The 22186-nt window shown below is 41.3% G+C and overlaps 1 protein-coding gene across 6 annotated transcripts in view; it reads right to left on the bottom strand.

Annotated features, from left to right (window-relative positions):
• Window positions 1-22186, bottom strand: part of tex2 (testis expressed 2) — a 35008-nt gene that overhangs the window by 4733 nt on the left and 8089 nt on the right. For 4 of the 6 annotated variants that reach the window (XM_067616051.1, XM_067616049.1, XM_067616050.1 and 1 more), the window contains 6 exons: window positions 8082-9852; window positions 6133-6333; window positions 4578-4938; window positions 3596-3891; window positions 2754-2897; window positions 2534-2633 (listed from right to left, as the gene is read on the bottom strand). In XM_067616051.1, coding sequence (XP_067472152.1) covers window positions 2534-2633; window positions 2754-2897; window positions 3596-3891; window positions 4578-4938; window positions 6133-6333; window positions 8082-9827 — 2848 coding nt within the window. In that variant the 5' untranslated portion in view covers window positions 9828-9852. Of the gene's footprint in view, window positions 1-2511; window positions 2634-2753; window positions 2898-3595; window positions 3892-4577; window positions 4939-6132; window positions 6334-8081; window positions 9853-19809; window positions 19894-22186 lie in introns of those variants that run through there. The other 2 variants (XM_067616052.1, XR_010932138.1) reach the window with 2 other exon arrangements.

Here is a 22186-nt window from a genome sequence, read left to right as displayed (position 1 = left end):
ATTAGACACAAAAAGCTGCAGCTCATTAAATGACCAACTGTGAAGGCTATTTCTGTGAATTAACAAGAATCTCCTGCCTAGTGTCTAATTGCTGTGAGCTCCCCTGCAGAGCTGGCAGGAAGGGGACCTATCCTCTAGCAAAAAGTGAAAAGGTCAGCTCTGGGGCAGCGGTGCCTCCTCATTGGCTGAGTTCATCGGGCCTCTTCCTGTTTACACATCAAACTTCGATTCCCCTGCTGTTTGTTCAATGGATCCTGACCTCCGCAACTAATGTTGTCTATTATTCCTCTGCCTCACTCTCCCTCGTCCTCCATTTTCCACTTTTCATAAATGCATATTGATTTGTATGTGTGTGGCAGCAGTGTCAAAGAGAAGCTAAATAACAGCATTAAGTCAGACCATGTTACGTCAGTGTCTAACTGTATCTGTCTAGAATTAGACACACAGGAGGGAGACACAGTCTGAAATGCCTAATTCATATTGGAGGACAAATCAAGTGTCAACATATCTGCAACGCTGACATATGCATGTGTGTGCTTCTAAATAAAGGTGGGAGATATAACACCACTATATTATATGAGGCAAGATATTGCCTTGAATCAGGGTTACTGTAATATATAGCTTACATGTTCCAGGCCTAATAGGTTAAGTATATTTAAGTGAATTTACTGAAGTGTCTGACTGTTGTAGCCCAATGCTTTTATGTACTTGGCCACATGAATGCTTTTCTCATACACTATCATCACCCAACCCTATTTTATCAAATATTACAGGAAGCCACCGATAATTATGCTCAAAACAAATGATAATTATGCTAATCATGCCCAGCTTTACTCCTACATAAGCTTGTGTGAATTTAATAGCTCATGCTGCATTTGTGACCCTGTACAATGTAAACAATCAAATCATGTCTTCCCAGTAGCAGTGTCAGGAAGTGTCAGAGTGTCACTCTCCTCATCATCATCATCATCACAAGAGCATAGAAATATCCACAAGATATGAAATTACAGAATATGTTTGGTGATATTCTATATTTTTCTTATTGTCCACAAATCCAATGAAAAGACCAAAACCAGCAAAGGACTGTTTCTACTAACATGTATTTCTGTGTAGTCAAAGCTTGATATAGCTTATTTCTCTGCTATAGAGTTCTATTGTCCAAAAATGATGAAATACATCTCAACAGGCAACATGGTTGCACTGGGTGACATGTTCCTTCTGTGCCATGAATGTGAGCACTGTAGTTAATGTTGAGTCTATCCCATATACACCATCTCGTTGCTGTAAACACTTGCAAGAGCAAATCTGCTTAAAATAGTCCCCAACAAATAGTAATGACACTCAGCCCCAATGCGCTTGGGGCTGAGTGTCACAGACAGAGCAAGGAAGTCATAAAGTATTGAGAGGAGGACTAAAACAATGACATTTTTGGTCTTTACATGGGATTCCTTGACAAGGAAACAATAACGAATATTGCACGTTACTGCAATATTGCATTGTTATTATCAAAATACATGCACCCTGTTCAGTTCATGCAGCTTTACAGCACAGCACTTCTGGAGATGCCATTCCCCCAGGACTAATTATGTGCCAGAATCAACGGATGATGCTTTGTGAGTATATATCTGTGGGTGTATAGGTTCAGACAGAACACATTAATGAGCATTGCAGACTCAGCTGTGGAAATGTGGCTGACAGGGGAATGACTCATGACTGGTTGCTACGACTGAACAGCAAAGGGTAATACCTTGTCAATGCTTTTTTATTGTTATATGTGAGATAAAAGTAGACTGAACTGTCTTTGGACAAAACCGGAATATTTTAAAAATTGAACAATATAAAATGACAACCTGCTCATAAAATCAATAGAAATTAGGGGAAAAAATAGGAAGCTTACACAAAATCTCATCCCTTGCTCTGCTCTCTGCTACAAGGCAACATTAATGGCTAAAACATCCCTCCTACAACCTGCGTCCCCCCTTTTCCTCCTCTTCAGCTTCTCTTCTCACCCTGAACCAGTCACCTCAGTAAGAATTAATATGCCCCACATCTCTGTATTGTCTCTCTGTGTTGAACCAGTCCCTTTGCTGGGGCTCAAGGCAGGCAGCAAGCAGGGTGAGTCAGTGTCTCAGTAATGGATGAGGGGGACCCAAGACGTGAAGTTTAATTACTGTGGCTTAATAGAGCGAGGCTCACAGAGGAGAGAGGGAGAGGGGGGTTGGAGGTTGGGGTAAATGTTTTAATCCAGAGAGAGGAGAAGCAGAGCAAGGGGAAGATGGAGGAATAGTAGCAATGGTAGAGACGGAGGAGATGGATAGATTGAAAGGAAAAGAAAAGTGAGAGCATGTCTTGCTATTCTGTCAGAAATGCAAGAGGGAGCACTGATAAATAGCCTGGCTAAGAATGGAAGAAAGAGGAGAGCAGAGGAAGAGGAATACGACTGATGGCTGCAAAAATAATAAGTCTATTGGAGCAGACCACCAAGAACACCCTGTGAAAAACATGACATACCTAGTGAAGTTTCTCTTCCTACCTTGGTGGTCCACAGAGGGTTTGGAGGCATGGAGGATCTTAGGAATGGAAAAGCCCATGTCTAGCTCTGTCAAAGTCAGCTCATTCATAAAATATGGCAGCTGAAACAGACAGTTTAAAAAATATTTAGGCCTCACAACTAAGACAAAAGAAGACATGAAATACAATCAACAGAGACACAAAATTGCCTCAGAGACTGATTCCACTAGAACACTACCCACCCTGATCTTACTGAGCTTCATTTGGATCTTTTTGGAGACCACATTGGCCCAGTACTTCTCTCCCAGGAAGTCCCAGAATATCCTTCCCAGAAAAGCGTTGACCCACGCCTCAGGCTCCGCAGTCTCTTCTGAACTCCTGCGTATCTGATGGACACACATACAGGTATGTACTGTAGCTTTAATTGTCAATACATAAAATTAAGCTAATAAGTTAAGGTTATGTATGATAACAGGCCAAATCAAGCCGGAGATTAATCCAGATTCTTCTACTTCCATGGCCAGATTAACCTATTAGGGGGCCCCAGGGAAAAAGTTTGCTGTTGGGCACCTTTGGACCTCACCCCTTATGAGTTTATATAGGAGTATGACCGATGTGAGTACAATATAAATGTACATAATGAAGGTCTGAAAACTAGATTTTGTAACAGGGCCCCTCTCTGTAACAGTGCCACAAGATTAAAGGTACCCTTAGGAGTTCTCTTGTAAACAAATAAAAGTTTATCTTAAATGTTCCTTGCAAAAAATTAATGACGCCCATCCATGGCTTTGCTTCTCTTGACCTGGAATGTGGATGTTTGTTGACATTGACATTGACATTGACATTGATATTGTGCTACTAGTGGTCAAAAACTCCACAGGGTACCATTAAGTAACAATGCAGGAACTGCTTTAGTTGATATTGTGCAAATTTCCTAACATATCTGCAATTATTCAAATGTGACATGCAGTGAACCTGGAGCTTTTGGGACCCCCGGGGGTCTGAGCCTTCGGGGCAGTTGCTAGCTTTTCCCAGTTGGTTGTCTGTTTCTTTTCAGCCTTTCATGTATCCCTCTGTCTCCTACCTTTTTGGTAGCTTTGGGGCTGCTCTTGGGGCTGTGCCCCGGGCTGTCAGTGGCAGTTGGGCTTCTCTGCGGTGCTTGGGGGTTGACGTATTTGGCCATGTAGATATTATAGTCCAACAGCATCTTCTGCTTCATCCCTCCAGTAGACCCACAGGAGAGAGCAGAGGAGGTCTCTCTGTGGCGAGACTGCGGCTGAGACAGCTCATCCAAGCTTCCCCGGCTGCTGCTCCTGCTGTCAGCCTCCAGGCCTCCACCAGATTGGGTGCTGCTGCTGCGGCTGTGGGAGGGCAAGAAGGCTAAAAGTGGACATGGAGAGCAAAGGGGAGGTTAGTGTCATACAATTATGCATCAACAAGATTTTCTCATTTATGCATCATGCATCATATTTCACATACATAATGCATGCCCACAGTGTAGCTTTGGATAGTTAGCATCTATTTTGCACTCATTTCTCACAACATACTGCAACACTGTGAATCAGCGTGCTTTTATACCAGATGACACACTGCATCCTCTCTATGACTCATATTAGCACTGAAATTGTCATTTTCAACATAATTGCTATGTATATCCACAAAACAGCTTGATAATTTAAATCATCTTTCCAGTAATCCTGTTCACTGCACTTGCCACTATCACTGGATCCACACAGTGCTAGTGTTTCCCTTTGAATTGGGCCTTATCCTTGCAGGCCTATATCCCACAGTGGAGACTATGCTATAATATGCTGCTTCTCTGTGCATGTAATCCTGCTGACCCATTCACACTCATCTGTTCGCTCAGTTGAGGGGATTGGCAGTCCCTAAGCTGGGGCTTATGCACAGATCTGATGGCTGTGCAGTTACATACTCAAGAGAATGGCTATTCTGACTGCGGGCAGTGATGTGTGTCTGTGCAAATATGTGTTTGATAAGGGTGAGCTAGATGGATAAACCCGTATACTGTACGTGTGTGTGTTTGCATCTTGGTGTGTTAAACCCACCACTCTTGCAGATGCCAGGCAGACTGCCACCTCTCCCTTCTGATTTCATTCGGGACGCGAGCAGAAATCTCCGGAACCACTCCTCCTTTTCCCGACCCGTCCTCCCAAATAGGTAGATTGTCAGATCCCCTCCTCCAGAAGCTGGTCTTTTGGGCTCCTCAACTGATCCAGATCCTTCAACTTTCTCGACCTTGTCCATTCGCTCTATCTTCTCACCCAGCGCTGCTAATTTGTCCTCCCCAGCTTCCGGCCTCTCACCGGCCTTAGACATGAAGTCCTCCTGCTTGGCCAGCTCAATGCAAATGGGGTACTTCTTGTTCCAAATTCTCTTCCTAGCCAGGCTGTGGGGCACCAGGTAGATCTATGGGGGGTGGGAGTTCATACAATCAGTTGCATTTGTTGTTTTTATGGCAATTAAATGTCCATATTGAAATGAGGAAGCCCCAAAATAAAACTTGTAGAGAACATTGAGACTAGGCATATAATGTGTCAGACTTGCCCCAGGATGTGTGTGCAGCTGTGTGTGACAATAGCAGACTTTCTGAAAATATAAACCATAAGTAAAAATGCAGGCAGGAATACAAGTGGAGATGACTCGCCTATTATGTATTTATTTTTTCTACCCCAAAGCTTCATTTGTCTTTAACCAGCAATGAAAAAATATGCCATTTGTTTTGTTAGTGATGGAAGCAGCTAGCATAATGTGAGCTGCAAAGCTTGCCATTATTTCTTTCTTGCAATGGTACACACTGTTCTATTTGCATATATCACTCAAGCAGAGATGCTTCCTCCAGCCTAACAACACTGACATTGTATATTAGCATTGCTAAAATATGTGTAGCATTGTAGGTGGTGTAATGATGTGAGGGAGGTATCGGATCTTGGCTCTAAGAAGAAAAAAATCACTATTATGTGTATTCTCTTTAAAAAAAATCCAGCCTCTGTGAATGCATCTAACATCCAAGACCAACAAAACATTTTACCATCAAAACATAATGGTAAAATGGCACTTTAGGGAGTGATTTAGAGAGAAAGAGTTGCATGATGAGGACAACTATAACGACCCATTTGCTCCACAATACACTGACATGAGAAACAGCATCTTACTGTCCTGTCTTCTGATATGCAAAACCATGGAGTCAGCATACTAATACATGAAGTCAGCACACTAATACACAAGACACACAGCTGTGTGTGCAGGGTCAGTGCCCTGTGATAATCACTCCATGTTTACATACAATGTGACTGTGAAAATAAGTAGCTTTGTCACTGAACATGACCTATTAGTAAGTATACACTCAGGCAAAGGCAAATATGAGGCGACGTGTGCTTGATGTCACTATCTGTTAAAATTATAGTCAAGCACACAAATACACAGCCAAGCGAGGAGACACACACATACGCACACACACTTAACACATTAACATCACCCTCATCTCTTTCCCTGTCTCACACATTAAGTCTTATTTCACAAGCCCGCAGACAAATGCATGACAAAAATTTCAGTGTCCCTCTTTCATTTTTTGTGACCAGCGTACACCCACCGCCACCTCACCTTGCTGTCAGTCAGGTCATAGATCTTCTGGCTGACGTAGGTGATGTCGGGTTTAGGCTCGTTGTGTGCGGCACGGCGGGAGATGTTGCGGTTGGGCTTGGACAGACGCAGGACGGAGCCCTCGAGACGGACGTAAACAGAGTGGGTCAGGGTGGCGTGGTACATCTCTGGGTCGTAGCTGTGGATCTCATTCATCCAGCCCTGAGAGATTGTGGGGAAGAAGATAGGGGAAGAGATTCATTGACACTGATTCAAAATGTATTCTCATAGCACATATGCACACACGTCAGACTCCCAGTCAAATACTTAGGATTTGGGGTTATAGGTTTACTCAACTAAAGTATTTATTTAAGTAATGCATAGTTGACTTTCCACATGGTTACTGATGACTGGTTACTATATGTGAATGTTTTGTTGTTATTTTCTAAAATTGGACATTATTCTGTCTTATGTATTGTATATTGTGACTAGGTATTACTGTGTGATCTACTGTATTCTTTTCTATCCTACATATAACATACAAAGGAAACAAGGAGAGTTAAGGAGATGAAGATGTCATTTAGGTCAAAAGAACATCTCAAATAAGTACATGAAAGACAACTGAACTTGTTTGGTCTTAAAGACATTTTGGTACTCATTTGAGATTCCTCCTCAGCTCTTTTAGACCTCCCCTCTAGTAAATACAACCAATTAGGCCTCTGGGATGAGTAGGAAAACACTTAAAAGACCAAAGCAGGTCCATTTGCCTTTAAATCGCAAGTGCTGAAAACTTAGAATACAACATTTTTGTCTGCCCACACAATAAACATCACCCTTTCCAGTATTTTCAAGAAGCAGAACCAAATCCCATACCAGTATATGTCAAAATAAAGTTCTCCCTCAGATGTAGTGTGCAAACAAGTTTATACAAAAGATAAATTAGGGCACATGAAAAACTGACTTTTTGTTGATCCTCAAAGGCAGATGAAGATGAAGAGAAAGAAAAAGAAGAGATTTGTCCCCACTGTTGTTACTCCGCAGTTGTGTGCTTTAGGGTTTATCATTCGTATGAGTATATCATGTTCTGCATGTCCGCAGAACTCCCCTTTCGGAACAGCTGTGCCCTCTAGCCATGAGGCTCTCCTGTTCAACAGCTTGGTACCCACTAAGGAGCACACAGATAAGCTTACATAACTCCCTCCAACTGATAAACATCTCTGCAGTTTCCATGTTTCTGCAGCACTGAGTGAGCTTAACTAAGAACAGGGGGAAAATGTGGTGGCTCTCTCATCTGATTGTTTGGTTCAAAGCCAGACTGTAGCCATCACTGGAGAAAAAGTGTAATAGAACTTCAATATGTTGTTGCTGGTCCCCATGAGTCTGTATTGAGTTTAATTCTCATCCCAACTCCTGCCTTATCAGTCCCCAAGGAGGCTATGTGAGCAAAGCCAATTCAATTGAAAACAACTGGGGAAATTTCAGTGTTTGGCCTAGTGTGTAAGGATGTTAAAATGATAAAGCAAAGAACACATAGTCCAACAGTAAGATACAAAACAAAATCTCTTAGGGGATAACAGTCTTTCCTCCTGGAATTTAGCTTCTGATTGTAAACAAACACAACTAGAATTCCCACATTTTTAGACATTTAGTATTCTGTGCACTATGTAGCCTCCTCACTTAGAAAGTGTTTTCTCCAAGGCAGTGTTAGATAAATGCAGTGCAATAGCCATACATCATGCAGATGCTATCAACTACACGTGTAAAATCTGCAAGGTTAAATCTAAAATGGGTTATCTTGATTATTGGCAGTGTAAATCAACACATAGCATGCAGCTTAAATATATAATTGTTACAACAGAGTGAGACCATTAAGGGCAGTGAAACAAGACCACATGCAAATAAACCCAATATCTTTGAGAGCCAGATCCAAAAGGCTCAAACTTGGTCATTCATGTTGTGCTTTGTCTCACCTTCAATATTCCTGGTTCTTTAATATCCAACTGGGCCACATTCCAGGGCTCTATCCTTCGCCTCCCTCTTCCTGTCCCCAGCACGGAGCGCCGAGGAGAGGACATCCAAAGGACCAGCATGGCCAACATAAACCCAGCTACTATCCCATGTACCACCGCACATACATATGGTGGCACTGGAAGGACCAAATACCAGTACACCAACTGTGTCAAGAAGATGAGGCCAGTCACAGGCACAGTCTCCAACTCTTCCTCTGCTCTCTCATCCTCCTCCGTATCGAGTTCACTACACAAACCAGTGCTACCAGTATGGGGCTGCCGGGAACTGGGGCGATCCCCATCTGGTGTCTCTGTATCAGTACATAAATCAAAGTCTTCACTGTACAGTTCACAGAAGTCCTCGTCTTCCTGTCGAGCTACCAGGGCCGACATAGAGCAACGGCCCAGAGTGAGAGATGGAGACTTGGCCAGAGTGGATGAGGAGGCCTGGGTGAGAACTGGAGTTGGTGTCAGTGATGGGAAGGAGAAAAACACAGAGTCAGGGCCTGTGCCAGTGGGGGTTTCTTCCTCTTCTTCCCCTTCTGTGCCCTCCTCCTCCTTGATACTGTAGTTGTTACCTTCTGCGTGTCCATTCACCGCTGTCACTCCACTGAGCTCTGACGCACTGGAGGACAGCAATTTGGCACGATGAGTGGCACTTCCCGCAGCTCCCGTACCAGACTCATCCCCCATGATCTTACTAAAAAGCTGGAGGGGGTCTGACATCACCTCTGACAGCCGCCGCTTGGTGTCTTCTATCTTGGCCTCCACCTCTTGAACCTTGAAGAAGGACCTTCCATCCGGAGACATGATGGGGGAGGAGGGGGCTGTTTTGGAGTCTCCACCTGTTTGACTGACGATGACGGGGCTGGAGGATAAGCGAGGCTGCGAGAACTGTTTGAAGAGCTGCATGTTACGAGGGGGATGCCGTTGGGTTGGCTGCACTTGCTGCTGCTGAGGAAGAGGATGATGGAGATGATGATGAAGAGGCCCTTCTGTATGTTCGGCCTTTGAAGTGTCCGTGGACAGAGATTTAACAAAAGATTTCATTAAGTGTCTGTGGCGTGCATGCGGTGGTGTGACAGTAGTAGGCGGAGGTGTGGTTTCTCGAGACTCAACGTCATTGGACAGGGACCGGACCAGGCTGAGGAAAGGCTTGGAGGATGACAGCGCTGCAGACTTGCAAGGGGAGGAGGAGCTGGAGCTTGTGGACGGGGGATTGGGGTTTGAGGGGCGGTCATAGGGCCAGGAGGAGCTGGCAGGAGGGGTGGAGCTCAGGTGGGAGGTGGGGATGATAGTCATGGCAGGAGAGGGTGTGTGTGGTTGAGCGTCTGAAGGCTGCACAGACAGGGTAGTGGATGAAATAGAGAGCACAGCAGCTCCAGAGGAGGTCTCCACACCAGCGGATTCAAACAGCAGCTCCTCGTCTGCCTCCAAGCCCGTGACAACAGACTGATTGTCACCCCCTGAAACATCTACACCTCCTGCACCCTCCAGCCCAGATTTAACTCCAGCAGGTCCCTCGGGTACCCCATAGAGCTCCTCTTCCTCATCATCCTCCTCCTTCCCCAGAGCAGAGAAGTGGATGGTGATGGTGTCACGAGAAAGGGAGCGCTGCACCTGCAGCTTCGGTCCAGGGGCATGTCGAGGGGGAGGAGTGTCAGCATGCTGGCCACTTCCCCTGCTGCTGCTGCCCTGACTGCTCATCACCACCCTACACAGGGCTCACAGCCTGGGAGAGACAAAGACACAGAAGCAGTACACTGTTAATAACAAAAGAAACACCGGTGTGAAACACTGATGCAAGGAGGGAGGATGAGAAACACACTGCAGTGCAAATCAGCAATATGATTAAATACCCTCAGAGTTCCCCCACATGGTCCACGTGCACACTCTCTTTGCACATTCACACACACAGTACATAGGACAGAAGAGAACAGCCTCGCAGCTCTCTATTCATCCTAATGTGAGTAGACTGGACAGGTATGTCCATGCTCCCCCGATCCATTAGGCCTCATTATGCAAGGCTGTGGCTGACAGACTGAGTCGCTCTCAGGCCTGGCAGCCCTGGCCTCTCTCTGTCTTACCCGCACCCCACTCACTCACTCACCCCCACTATGGCAACATGATTAATGGGTTACTTCAGAACACATAAGCCTTGAGGAGAGGAGCCCATCAACATTTCAGCTGTATTTAACTCTAACCTCCACAAGGGGCACACTGCAGCTGACTATATATTGTGAGGTGGTAAAGGCAGAAAAAGGAGAAAAAAAGAGGAACAACAGTTAGTCCGCTACTTCAAATAGTGGAAAAATAGTAGTATAGTAGAAAATCTGTACTACTGGGTGGGTTATTGTCCACTTGGGGGCAGTGCAACAAGCTGTAAACATAACAGACACATTATCATTTCATAAAGTTGATATGGCTAATGTGTTAGCAAACAGCTATATACTTATACATCTAGAGGACACAGAGCAACATTAGCATTCATACAGTTAGTTTATCAGAGCTTATTTGCTCAGTGCTGCTGAACCAAAACAGTAAAGTTGGGCACAGCTAGAACAAAACAATGAACTAGTCATTAAAAGTTCTGTAGAGCTGAGGGGGACGACAGAGTTGATGATCATTTAACTCATTCTTCATATAAAAATATGAATTAGTGTAACTTTAAATTGATGTGCTGAAAGTAGGTTGACACCTTTTGTTTGTGATAAACCACTTAAACTAATTTCATAAATCTCGAAATGCAAAGCTATCAATCAACAAAAATGCCTGAGAGGCAAGAATTCTTGTTTAATCATTTCACTCATTTATATTTACAGCTCCGATATTGTTCTGCTTTTTTGTTGTGTTTGTAATTAATTCATATCTGTTTACTTAATTTCTGTCTTTTACCAGACTGTGATTGTCATGTATTACATTATTTATGTGCTTTATCGGATCCTAAAAAATAAACATACATATTGTATATACTGTACATATAACAAGCCGTCCTTCCCCCACCGAGGCAACATAATATGCAGGACATAATCACACTACAAAGTAGCTGTTAAGCTCCAGTGATCACAAGAACAAGGAGTCCAAAGTCCCAACACAGCGGAAGTCATTCATCATGCAGTTATTTCACTGAATGAGGCCTCATGTTGTTACTGAGTTATTGTGGCTGTTTATTCGTCCACATTGCATAGAGTCCATCATCCCTGGTCAGCATTATCAAACAGACAGATGACAACAACAAGCACACATGCCCACACACACACCCCCATGCACAAACATGCTGTTTGCACACACACACAGTCGTGTTTCCATCACTTAAGAGGACATTACATTGACTTACATTCATTTCCTGGCAGCTTATCCTAACCTTAACCATAACCACCACATGCCTAATCCTAACCCTTACCCTAACCATAATATAACCCTAAACTTACCTTAACTTTAAACCAAGTCTTCACCCCAAAGTTATGATTTACGTTAAGAAGACTTGCTTTTTGTCCCCATAAGGGACGCAAGTCCTCACATGACTGTGTAAACAGATTAACATCTCCACAACATGAGGAATACCTGAACCACACACACACAGGTTTACTTAAGATGCTTTTGTTGTATTTACATAGACTTATATTAATTTCCAAGAGACGTACCCTCACCATAACCACTACTTGCCTAACCCTAACCCTTACCCTAACCTTAACCTAACCGTAACCTCAATCACTGACCTAAAAATCAGCATTTTACCAATGGGGGATATTGCTTTTGTCCCCAATTGCACAAGCCGTCCCCAATCAATTGGTGTTATGTCTGGTGTGTGTCCCTGAAAGTAACTTAAGTCATACCCACACATACACGCACATACACACAGTCTCTGTGGCTTTTCAGGCTTTCAGCCAGTTGATAAAAATGGCCTGTAATGGAAGAGGGAGGGACGGAGGGAAACAACAGAGCAGTTAGCCTGTGTGATTGTCCACATTTCTGAGAAAGCCTCGGCACCCCTTGGGGCTCTCTGGTTGGCACTGCTTCTCCAGTGATTGTATTTGCTGGGATGGAATAACAGAGCATTTGACTTTCCCAGCCAGCCATTCATTTGGCTGTGCTACAACGGGTTTTGTGTGTCATTGTGAGTGTGTGTGTGTGTGTGTGTTTGTGTGTGTGTGTGTGTGTTGCTTCTGCCATGGCTGTGCTAGTAGCACAGCAGATCAAATAAAAACAAGAAAAAAAGGGAAGCAGAAAAAAGAGCAACAAAAAAGAAGAAAGATGAAGAGCCACGGGGGGTCTGTAGAGGCTGCAGACGACCTTTCAGAGACAAGCTTTTGAAGTGGGATTCACTTAAAGACAGCAGAATGGCAAAGATGGAGAGAGAAAATGGGAATGATGACACAGACGGGAGAAAGTGATGATAGAGGAGAGAGGAGAGAGGAGACAAAGGAGTGGGGAGACAGAGCCATGGAGATGGAATGGGTTGTTGTTGTCATCAAAGCCTGAAGGACGGATTAAAACATTGTGGAGGTCGGAAAGGGTGAGCAGAGAGGGATGGTTCCAAATTTTCCTGCGGTGCTTTTCATTTGGGTAACATATCTCCTCGCTTCCCTCACTTGCGTTTCAGCTCCTCCCGGTGAGGATGCAAGAGGATGGAGGAATTTCATTCACCAAACGGGACGTCCTCGCTCACTGCAGCGTCATTTTGAGAAGATGGCAACTACTCATGACGCACATCACCTCAACTGTCAAATATGAAGAAGTCAGCTATCACTGTGTAGAAATTATTAAACAGTTTAATCTCTAAAGTTTAAACTTAAAATTCATGTAGGCATACAAATAATTGACACTTTAAACTGCTACTTAATAATTTCTACATAGTGATAGCTGGAACGAAAACTCCTGATAACTGCTTCAATTTTTTGATTATACTTCTACAGCAGCGTCTGGCTGTCACAGAATAAGACACAAATAGACAATTTAAATCCATTAAATTGCTGAAAGAACAGAACTTATGTAAAGGAGAAATAAAAACAGCTGTAACCTGCAGAATATGTTTAAATAAATGATTGCTCATTTAGTTTGTTAAAGTCTGAAATCCTTTTCAGGCTCAGGATGATTTTATAGGAGGCATGCAGCTGTGTGACGTCATATTTTTCTGAGGTAGCTGAGACATACTTGAAACAGAAAAGAAGAAAGGAGACGCCTATTGGCTTATGAAAAAACAAAGTTACGTGAGGTTTTTTATGATTGATCCATGATTCAATAATTTTTATTTCATGAATATGAAAAGCTGCTGTTGGTGCCGTCATTTCTGTTCCACAGGTAGTTTTCCTGATCTGCTGTATTACAACAACAGTCCGACTGTTTACTGTCCCATCAGATCAGCTGACCAATCAATGAACACATTTGATCAAAGGTGTGTTGCCGTCCGCTAAAAAACTTCAGCAGAGGATACATCTGTGGTTCCTTGCTCTAAGCTCCTCCAGGAACCTTCTCTCTCCGTTCTCCTCGTCTCCTCTGAGGTGCATTTAAAGGGGACCTATTATGCTCATTTCCAGCCCCACATTTTTATTCTGGGACTCCCCTAGAGTAGCTTTGCATGATTCACAGTTCAAAAAACTACTTATATATCTTATACTGGCCTTTTATGCAGCCACTTGGTTCAGTCTCTGTTTCTAACAGGCAGTTTTGACTCCTGTCTCTTTAAGGCCCCCTCCTGATGAGTCCACTCTGTTTTGACTGGCCAAAGGGCCAGCCGTATCAAAATCATGTTAAGTTGCCACCGATGAAAACCCCAAATTTCCTGCTTTACTGCTTCATATTAACAGCTTTTAAATGAATAAATAATGAGAGAATTTTAATGTGAAGAACTTATAGGAAATGAAACATGTTCCTCACTGAATCAGCAGAGTTTCATCAGCAACGCTAAAAACCAGCCAACACAACAACTTATGGTGATATTTGGAGCTATTTGTTATCTATCAGTTAGAAAAAATGCATGGAGGAATAGTACAAGCAGAAACAGCCACAGTGATGATGATGTTTGATGAAGAGCTGCAGACAACCAGCAAACTTCCAACAGGTAAATGGCGTGTGTGGAGCAGATGACCATAGAAAGAAACCCGTCACAAGCCGATGGCAGCTTTGGCTGAAAGCAGAAAAACCGTTGGAAACCAAGCATTCAGAGCAGTCTGAAGCCAGTGCTTTTTGCTCACAGGGATTACTTCTACATATGTTTACCTCATTATTTAATACTTTGGCCACGTTTAATATTAACATTGTAACATTATAAATATGAATGAAAATAAGGAAAGGCATAATAGGTCCCCTTTAAGGGACTGGAAGATCCTTGATGATGGCAGAGGGAGATCACTTTCCTGTTCCCCTCAGGACAGGGGAGAGAGGACACGAGGAAGCAGAAATTAGCTAAATGAAAAGCACCCCTGGAGTCAGGTTTTGGGAGAGCACAGCCAAAAGACAAATGAGACACAGCACCACATGTGAAATCGATGAAAAACTGTACTACTGATGGATAAATCTCACTGGGACTAAAACAATTAGTCGTTTAACTGATTAGCCGACTGACAGAAAATGAACAATTTTGATAATTAAATAAAGTTAATTTAAGTCATTTTTCAAGATAAAATATACATTCTCAAAACTTTCAGCTTCTCAGATGTGTGGAGTTGATGCTCTTCTCTGTTTTGTGACACTATAAACATATTTAACGAATAAATTGAATCAATAATGAAAACAATCATTAGTTACTCACATAATGTCATGTTACATATGTAGTTGTATGTACATGCAAAGTCATATAATTAAAATTTCTGACATCTGATATTTTTTGCATGGTTTCAACATACATTTAAAACATCAATAACATACTGGAAAATGTCTACAGCTCTTCATGTTGACTAAAGTGTGACCTGCAAAGTGTTTACTGACACACCCACAGTTTTCCTCTCATCAATGCACCACTGCCATTAAAATTCTGTTTGTTTTAGCCACTGGATGAGGAGAGGAAAGGAGAGGAGAGGAGAGGAGTCTGGCACGGAGACAAAACTCATCCAATTAATCAAAGCAAGCAGGGCCACTCAAATCAGCTAAAGCCAACACCCTGGGAGACGAGAGAGGAGGGGTGGGAGGTTAAAAGCAGCAGGGTAAAAGAATGATAAGGAAGGGAGAACAGATCGAGAAGACAGGGAAAAGAGGGGGTAAAAAAAACACAGGAGACTAAAGGAGAAAAGGAAAAAGGACAAAAAATAATAAAAAACAAACAAAAACAGGAAAAGAGCCACCAACACCAATGGCACAATAAGAAAAGTTGTCAGGAAGGGTGAGCCAAGGTTTTATTTCAGTAAGTTACTACCTCTGCTTTTAAAAAAAATCACGTTTTTGTGATATACAGTGTCCAAAAAATATATAAAATTCCTTATCCACTTACTGAAATCACGTCTCCATGTTCTGCCCCACCCCCAAAAGCCAAATCACAGAAAAGAAAAGAAAACCTTGAGAAGGAGTGGTGAAGAGGAGGGAGCCACAGAGTGGGCACTGAAGGAGAAATGGAGATGTATTTATGGGCAACACGTTGTGCCGCCTTCAGCATATTGTGGCTCTCTTCTCCCAACTGAATGAACCACTGAAAACCACCAATTTACTAAAAAATGTAAGAGCCAAGAAGCTCTCTTACGTGCTAAAAAAAACAGGATTTGCTACAATTTTCTTTATTTTCTGTTCTTTTCACTGCTACTAAACCACAGCTGATATACTGGGCCTGACAGATGCTGTAGCAGATTCCATATGTGCCTAGCTTTCAGTCTTTTTTTTTTTGACAGAAACTCACCTGATCTCCCTCTCTTCTCTCTACATTTGATGGATGGGTAGATACTTCTAGACTGTCACACAACCTGACAAATATCAGGCCCTGAGGAGGCATGTGGAATGGGAGGGGTAACTGTGCATGTGTGTTCCTTCTTACCCTGTGAAGACTCGCTGTCCTTGCACAGGAGTCACACAACAACAGAGAGCAGAAACTGGGGTAGATTTCATATTTAGAGATTATGGTTGTAGTTAAAATTTGGAGTTAGTGACATCTTGACAGTAAACATGAGAGGAAGATAGGCTTCTTCATATTTTGGATTTGATGAGCATGATCTTTCTTTACATCCCTGTCAAAGCTTTCTTTGTTTAGTTTTCTGAATAAATCCAGCAAATGTTGAATATTTCCAAATAATGCATTTTGACTTGTCATTACAGGAGATCCCAGATGGAAGTAATAATGACAAATAATGGCAGTGCAGCAATGAATAATGTTTGAAATGACGAAATGTCTGCTGTGAAAAATATCTGTTCAGCTTTAGTTTAGTACAACCCCCTTTCCTACATAAGCATTTGTGTTTTACACTGCATGAATATAATGTGAAAAGCTGTGTTCTTTGTGTATGTGAGCACAAGGGATCCAGCTATGACCACTAGGTCATAGTAAATACCTGCATAAGAAGTAAAAATGATTGATTCTGAATATATTATAAATCAAGATGTTGCTGCATACAAAGTGTAACCACAGGTTGACCTAATTGAATCAATAGAGATGGCTAGGATAGAAAGACATGAGCTTCAACTTGCGTCAAAACTCATACTCCTTCTTTGAACTACAACTCAATTGACTTACACATCCCGAGGATGTCATTATCTCAATATCGCGAATAAATATCCATAAATCTGTTTAGAAATCATAGAAAAAAGACGCTTCAGAACTTGTCTGAGAACCATCATGTTTCTATGTTTTTTTCAGTATCAAAGTAATCCAGTGATAGTTGTCTGCGCGCCCATGGGTACACTGCAAAGAGCAACTGCTAATAACTAATTTGGCATTCTTTTAATGGTGCCAATTTGCCAACAACAAATATATAAATATTGGCTAAAAAAACAGGGCTCAAGTTGTAGCACACAGATAACTCACTAAATCCATGGCAAGGTTATACTTCCTGAACTGAGAGCATGATTATCCCCCAAATCAAAGTAAGACAAAGAACAAAGAATAATAATAGGAATGACAAAATCCATGAATGTATTATCTGTTTTTCATCTTGCACTATCAATATTTTTATGACATTACTCATACTCAGAAACTAAATTATCACTATTTGAAACCAGCCCCATGGGTAACGGTAGATAGGGGGTGTTGGGGAGCGAAAGTGCCAGACTTTGAAAACCTCTGCCCTTGATGATGGAATAACGGCACGTACACTATGAGAGAGGAAGGTGATGTATGGAGTGTGAAACAGTAGAAAAGAGGGAATCAAAGGAATAAAACTGCCAAAATAAGTTAAAGGTACATTAAGACTTTCACCATCGCTTAGCACAAAATGACCACAGTATACTATATTTATGGGATTTTTTAAAGCCACGGATCAATACCAGTGACTCAACAGTTACTTCAGAAGATGGCTTTTAATATCTCACTTTCAAGCCTGTAATCGCAGTCTAGGGTCAAATCAGGATAATTGGCATCATGATATATTTTGTAGGTGCTTCTGTTTTTTCTCTGCTTGCTGTATTTGCTCAATTCTGTCCATTTCTGGCAAACTACTGAATGCTTCTTTTTAAATAACAGTGTGCTGATGTGGCTGGATGTGTCAGCAGGTGCTGATGACAGACTGACGTGACCTCTGCTGAAGGATGTGAAGTTACAACCCAGTCTCATGTCAAAATGTGTAATAGCTACGTTGGTCCAAAGCACAGAACGTATTAGTTTCACAATAACGACTCTAACATTGTGAGATGCCCTTTTTTTTTTGGCCTATTCTTTTCTACTAATTCTCAGTGGAAAATGCAATATCTTAAGATAGTTTCCACATGAAAATGCATTTTGACAATATCTCCAGCGAGAAATGTGCATTTTATTTTCATAATCTTCCTTCAGTGAATGTATATGATGTTTAGTTTGTCAGCTATTATAAAGATTTTTTAAGGATTTCTTTCGTTGCTATGGTGGTTGCTACGGACATTGCTATCGCTGAAACCACGTAGTTAGGGCTACATGTTGTTTGAATCATTATCTTTACGTTGTGTAGTTATCTGAGCTGTTATGTTATTTGTGTTATTTTATGTAACTGTTTGATGATGTTCTTTCAACAAAACATAGATTTTAGTGCCTTGAGCATGAAATGAAATTTCAGAAGTTGAAGCTTTTTGTTTGGCTGACCAGAGGATCCGCCGCCCGAAAGTATTTTCCTCACTGTCACTGTGTTAAAGTTTTCTTTTAATGATATCTTCAACATTTCTTAACACAAAAACACAAAAGTTTCCTTGATAACTCAACAGTATGATAGGATAATGTTAAGGCTATCAGTTTTAATTATTTCACCTTTGATTCTGGGAAATAAAGGGAGTTTTTTTGTCAGTTTTCATCTTTATTTTTTATTAACATAGATCATCTAGATGCAGTGTAATTACTAGGTCTGCTGTAGTAGATACTTGATTTATTCTGTACTAGATATTTCATATATTCAGTAGACATATCTTTTCACGACCATATTTACAACCCTATTTTGCAAACCAGAAGAACTACAACTGTATTGCTGATTTGCATCAAGCTACATGGTGCAGCTATAGGGATTTATAGATTTTTTTTAAAAAATATTAGTGTTTTATAAAAATATTAGTTTTTCCTAGAATTGAAAGTTGTAAATACTGAATTGAGAATAAACTGAGAAGATTTTAAAGGGATGGTAAACACATTTGTGTAACTAATTGTTCAATGGGTGAAAATCAATTTTAACCATATTTTACTCATATCTGACAGCATCCCCAGTTGTTGACTATATTCACATGATAGCTGAGGTAAAGAGCTCTCTATAACAGTTGGTTCCATGTCTGAAGCCCCTTTTGTTGCTGAATTATGAGCCTTCAAACACGCACTGAGGTCAAGGTTCAAAGGTCAATATTTCAAAGGAGAAGCCATGTCGAATCTTACACTGACATATGTTACTCGCCAGTTTGAGGCCTTCCCAATGATGTATTTGGTTTAGCTCCATCACAAAATTTTCCGGTCTCATTTCCAGGTTGTCAAATACCGATGCATGCATAGGTTACTATTTACACAACCCTGGAAATTTTTTGTATCTTTATGATTCTTGGTTTTGGGATTTCATGTCAGCATGACATACAGTCAATCTGTTTTATTAGCTAATGCAAGCATACAAAGGATGTGTCTGGCGTTTTCTCCCAGAAACGCAACACAGGAGTATAAAAATAGACAAAAGTAAGGTAAGAATAATAATAATGAAATAAACAAAGTGATATTAATGTTAAATTGAAATTTTAAAATCTATTTACAGAATGGAAGAGTAATAGTTTTGGAATGGGATATAAAACTTGAAATGGAATTTTGATTGTAAAAAGTAAATATGGACTGCGCTATGGACAAAGAAATGAAGTGTATGAAATATATGAAGGTAACAAAAGCAAAAATTAGAAGTGACATGTGCATAAATAAATAAATTATGTAACAGTGGAGGTTGAACGCAGTTTGATGAAATATATGAAAGTGACAAGTGCACGGATTAAATGAAGGATGTGAAATGTAAAGTCCAGTTTGATAACACTGTCTTCATCTCGTTTATATGGTCATGGTATCACACAAACACACACACACACACACACACACAACACACAACACACAAGGTCAAGAGGGAAGTCTGACCTTAAGATTTTAGAGACATTCAATCTCCTTCTGCAACATAAAATGCACTGACACACACAGCACAGCCATGGATCATGGTGCTAAAAATGTTGGGAGTGCTTTATTGGATGACGTAACTCAATATTAATAGAGGAAGACTATGTTTTGAGAAAGATGATTTCATATTAAATATCCTCAGCCACACATTCTTGGAAATATAAAATTAAATGAGCAACTTCACATTGTACAATCACAGGCTATAAAACACCTTTTGTTAACAGAGATAGTGGCGTTTGGATTCAGGCAGCAGCAATTTGAAATGGAATGAAGCCCACCGACGGCAGACAAGCCAAAACAGTAATCAAATGCGCCAAGTCCGCCCACAACACAATGCTCTTCTGTAGCCCTACATTATCAAAAACTGACAAAAAAAACCTTTATTCCTCAGATCGAAGGAGAAATTATTAAAACTGATGGCTTTAACATTAACCTATAGTATTGTTGAGTTATCAAGGAAACTTTGTTGTTTTTGTGTTGAAAAATGTTAAAGATATCATTCAAGAAAACCTTAACATGGTGACAGTGAGGAAAATACTTCCAGACGGGTCCTCCGATCGGCCAATCACAAAGCTTCAAATTCTGGATTTCAAATTTATTTCATGCCCGGGGCGCTGTAAAATCTACATTTTTTATTAAAAGAACATCATCTAACATTTAGATAATAATAAAATAAATAAATAATGAATAAATAATACAAATAACAGTTCAGATAACTACAAAACATAAAGACAATGATTCAAACAACATGCAACTACGTGGTGTCAGCAATAGCAACGCCCATAGCAACCACCATAGCAACAATAGAACGCCTGAAAGAATCTTCATAATAACTGACAAAATAATCATATACATTCACTGAATGAAGATTAATGAACATTCCTCCCTAGAAATATTATCAACATGCATCTTAATATAGAAACTATCTTAAAATATTGCATTTTCCACTGAGAATAAAAGGAATAACAGCCTTTTTTTTTTTTTTCAGACAGAAACTTGACAGTCACATGACGTGGACGCAGGCTAATGAAAAAAGAACAGGCCAAAAAAACAAAACAAAATGTGGGCATATCACTATTTTAGAGCCATTTGAAAGTAATACATTTTGCGCCATAGACCAACATAGCTATTACAAATTTTGACGTGAGACTGGGTAGGAAGTTAGCATGCCACATTTACACGCAGGTAACTTTCCTTGTAAGATCAAATAGAGAAGTAAAAGGAGGAATATAAATGAAGGCTGGCATCAGGAGTATGGTGAGCAGAGGACAAATGCATGTGAAAAATGGGGCAGGAGGAAAACAGAGAGGAAGTAAAGAAGGAAGTCGGCGAGGTAAAAAGGGAGAGTGGGAAGTGACAGTGGGAAGATAGATCTGTTGAGACAGAGGGATCGGAGATGAACACAGGATGCACATAGAGAGAGAGAGGCCGACGGGGCAGTCGATTGTCACTAACTGCCCAGAGACATGCACAGAAGCTTGAATTTTCTCACTAACAAGTGCACACACTAACAACAAATTAGCTCCTTGGTCACATGATGCATATGGATGTGAACAAACACAGAAAAAGGGTGGACAGAGGGAGTCAGGTAATGAGCAGAGAGCACCTAAAACAGGTACAAAGAGAAAAAGACACAAAGATTGAAGATGTTTTGTACCCCCAGCACACTACAGGCCACAGTCACATAACAGCAGAGAGCTTGTAAACACACCACAAGCCTTTTTTTCATGCTCCACTGCTCTCTCCAGGGAACACAGGTCCCAGTGATCATCAGCAACCCTGGTAACACCCCACACATACAGTACAGTACTGTGCACATAATTATATGTGTATATATTGTGCACTTATATGAAGGAATTCAACCAAGGAAGAGAGGAAGTAAGTCAGGGGAGAGACTGGATAAAAAAAAGTAGAGAAATGACAAGCGGAGACTATGTTTCTTCAAAATCTGCTGAAAGAAGACATAAATAGATAAGCGGCACTTGAAAGAAGCGCTAAACATGAACGAGGAGTTGTCAGGTTCATGGTCACCACATCATTTCTACAAGGACATGAACTACACCCTCTTTTACTTACCAGAACATTCAAGGAAACTCTGCCCTGACTCCGATAGTGAGGAAGCAACACAAGCACAGTTCTTAAAATAGCTCCGGGGGCTGTGGAGGTGTTAGTCCCATAACACCGGGACGGCCACTTAAAGCACTCGCCAGAGGACAGATAGATGGGGGAATAAAGGGATGTACATTGGAGAAAAGAAAGAGAAGGAAAGGACAGAGCCTCAAGGGAGGTGACTGACTTCTCAGGAAAACATGAAAAAGGTGACACAAAGTGCAAAAGTTTT

The sequence above is a fragment of the Thunnus thynnus genome, chromosome 17 (assembly GCF_963924715.1).
Source record: "Thunnus thynnus chromosome 17, fThuThy2.1, whole genome shotgun sequence".
NCBI lineage: Eukaryota > Metazoa > Chordata > Actinopteri > Scombriformes > Scombridae > Thunnus > Thunnus thynnus.
The sequence above is the reverse complement of the archived record's forward strand: the minus strand, read 5'-3'. Positions and strand labels throughout refer to the sequence as shown.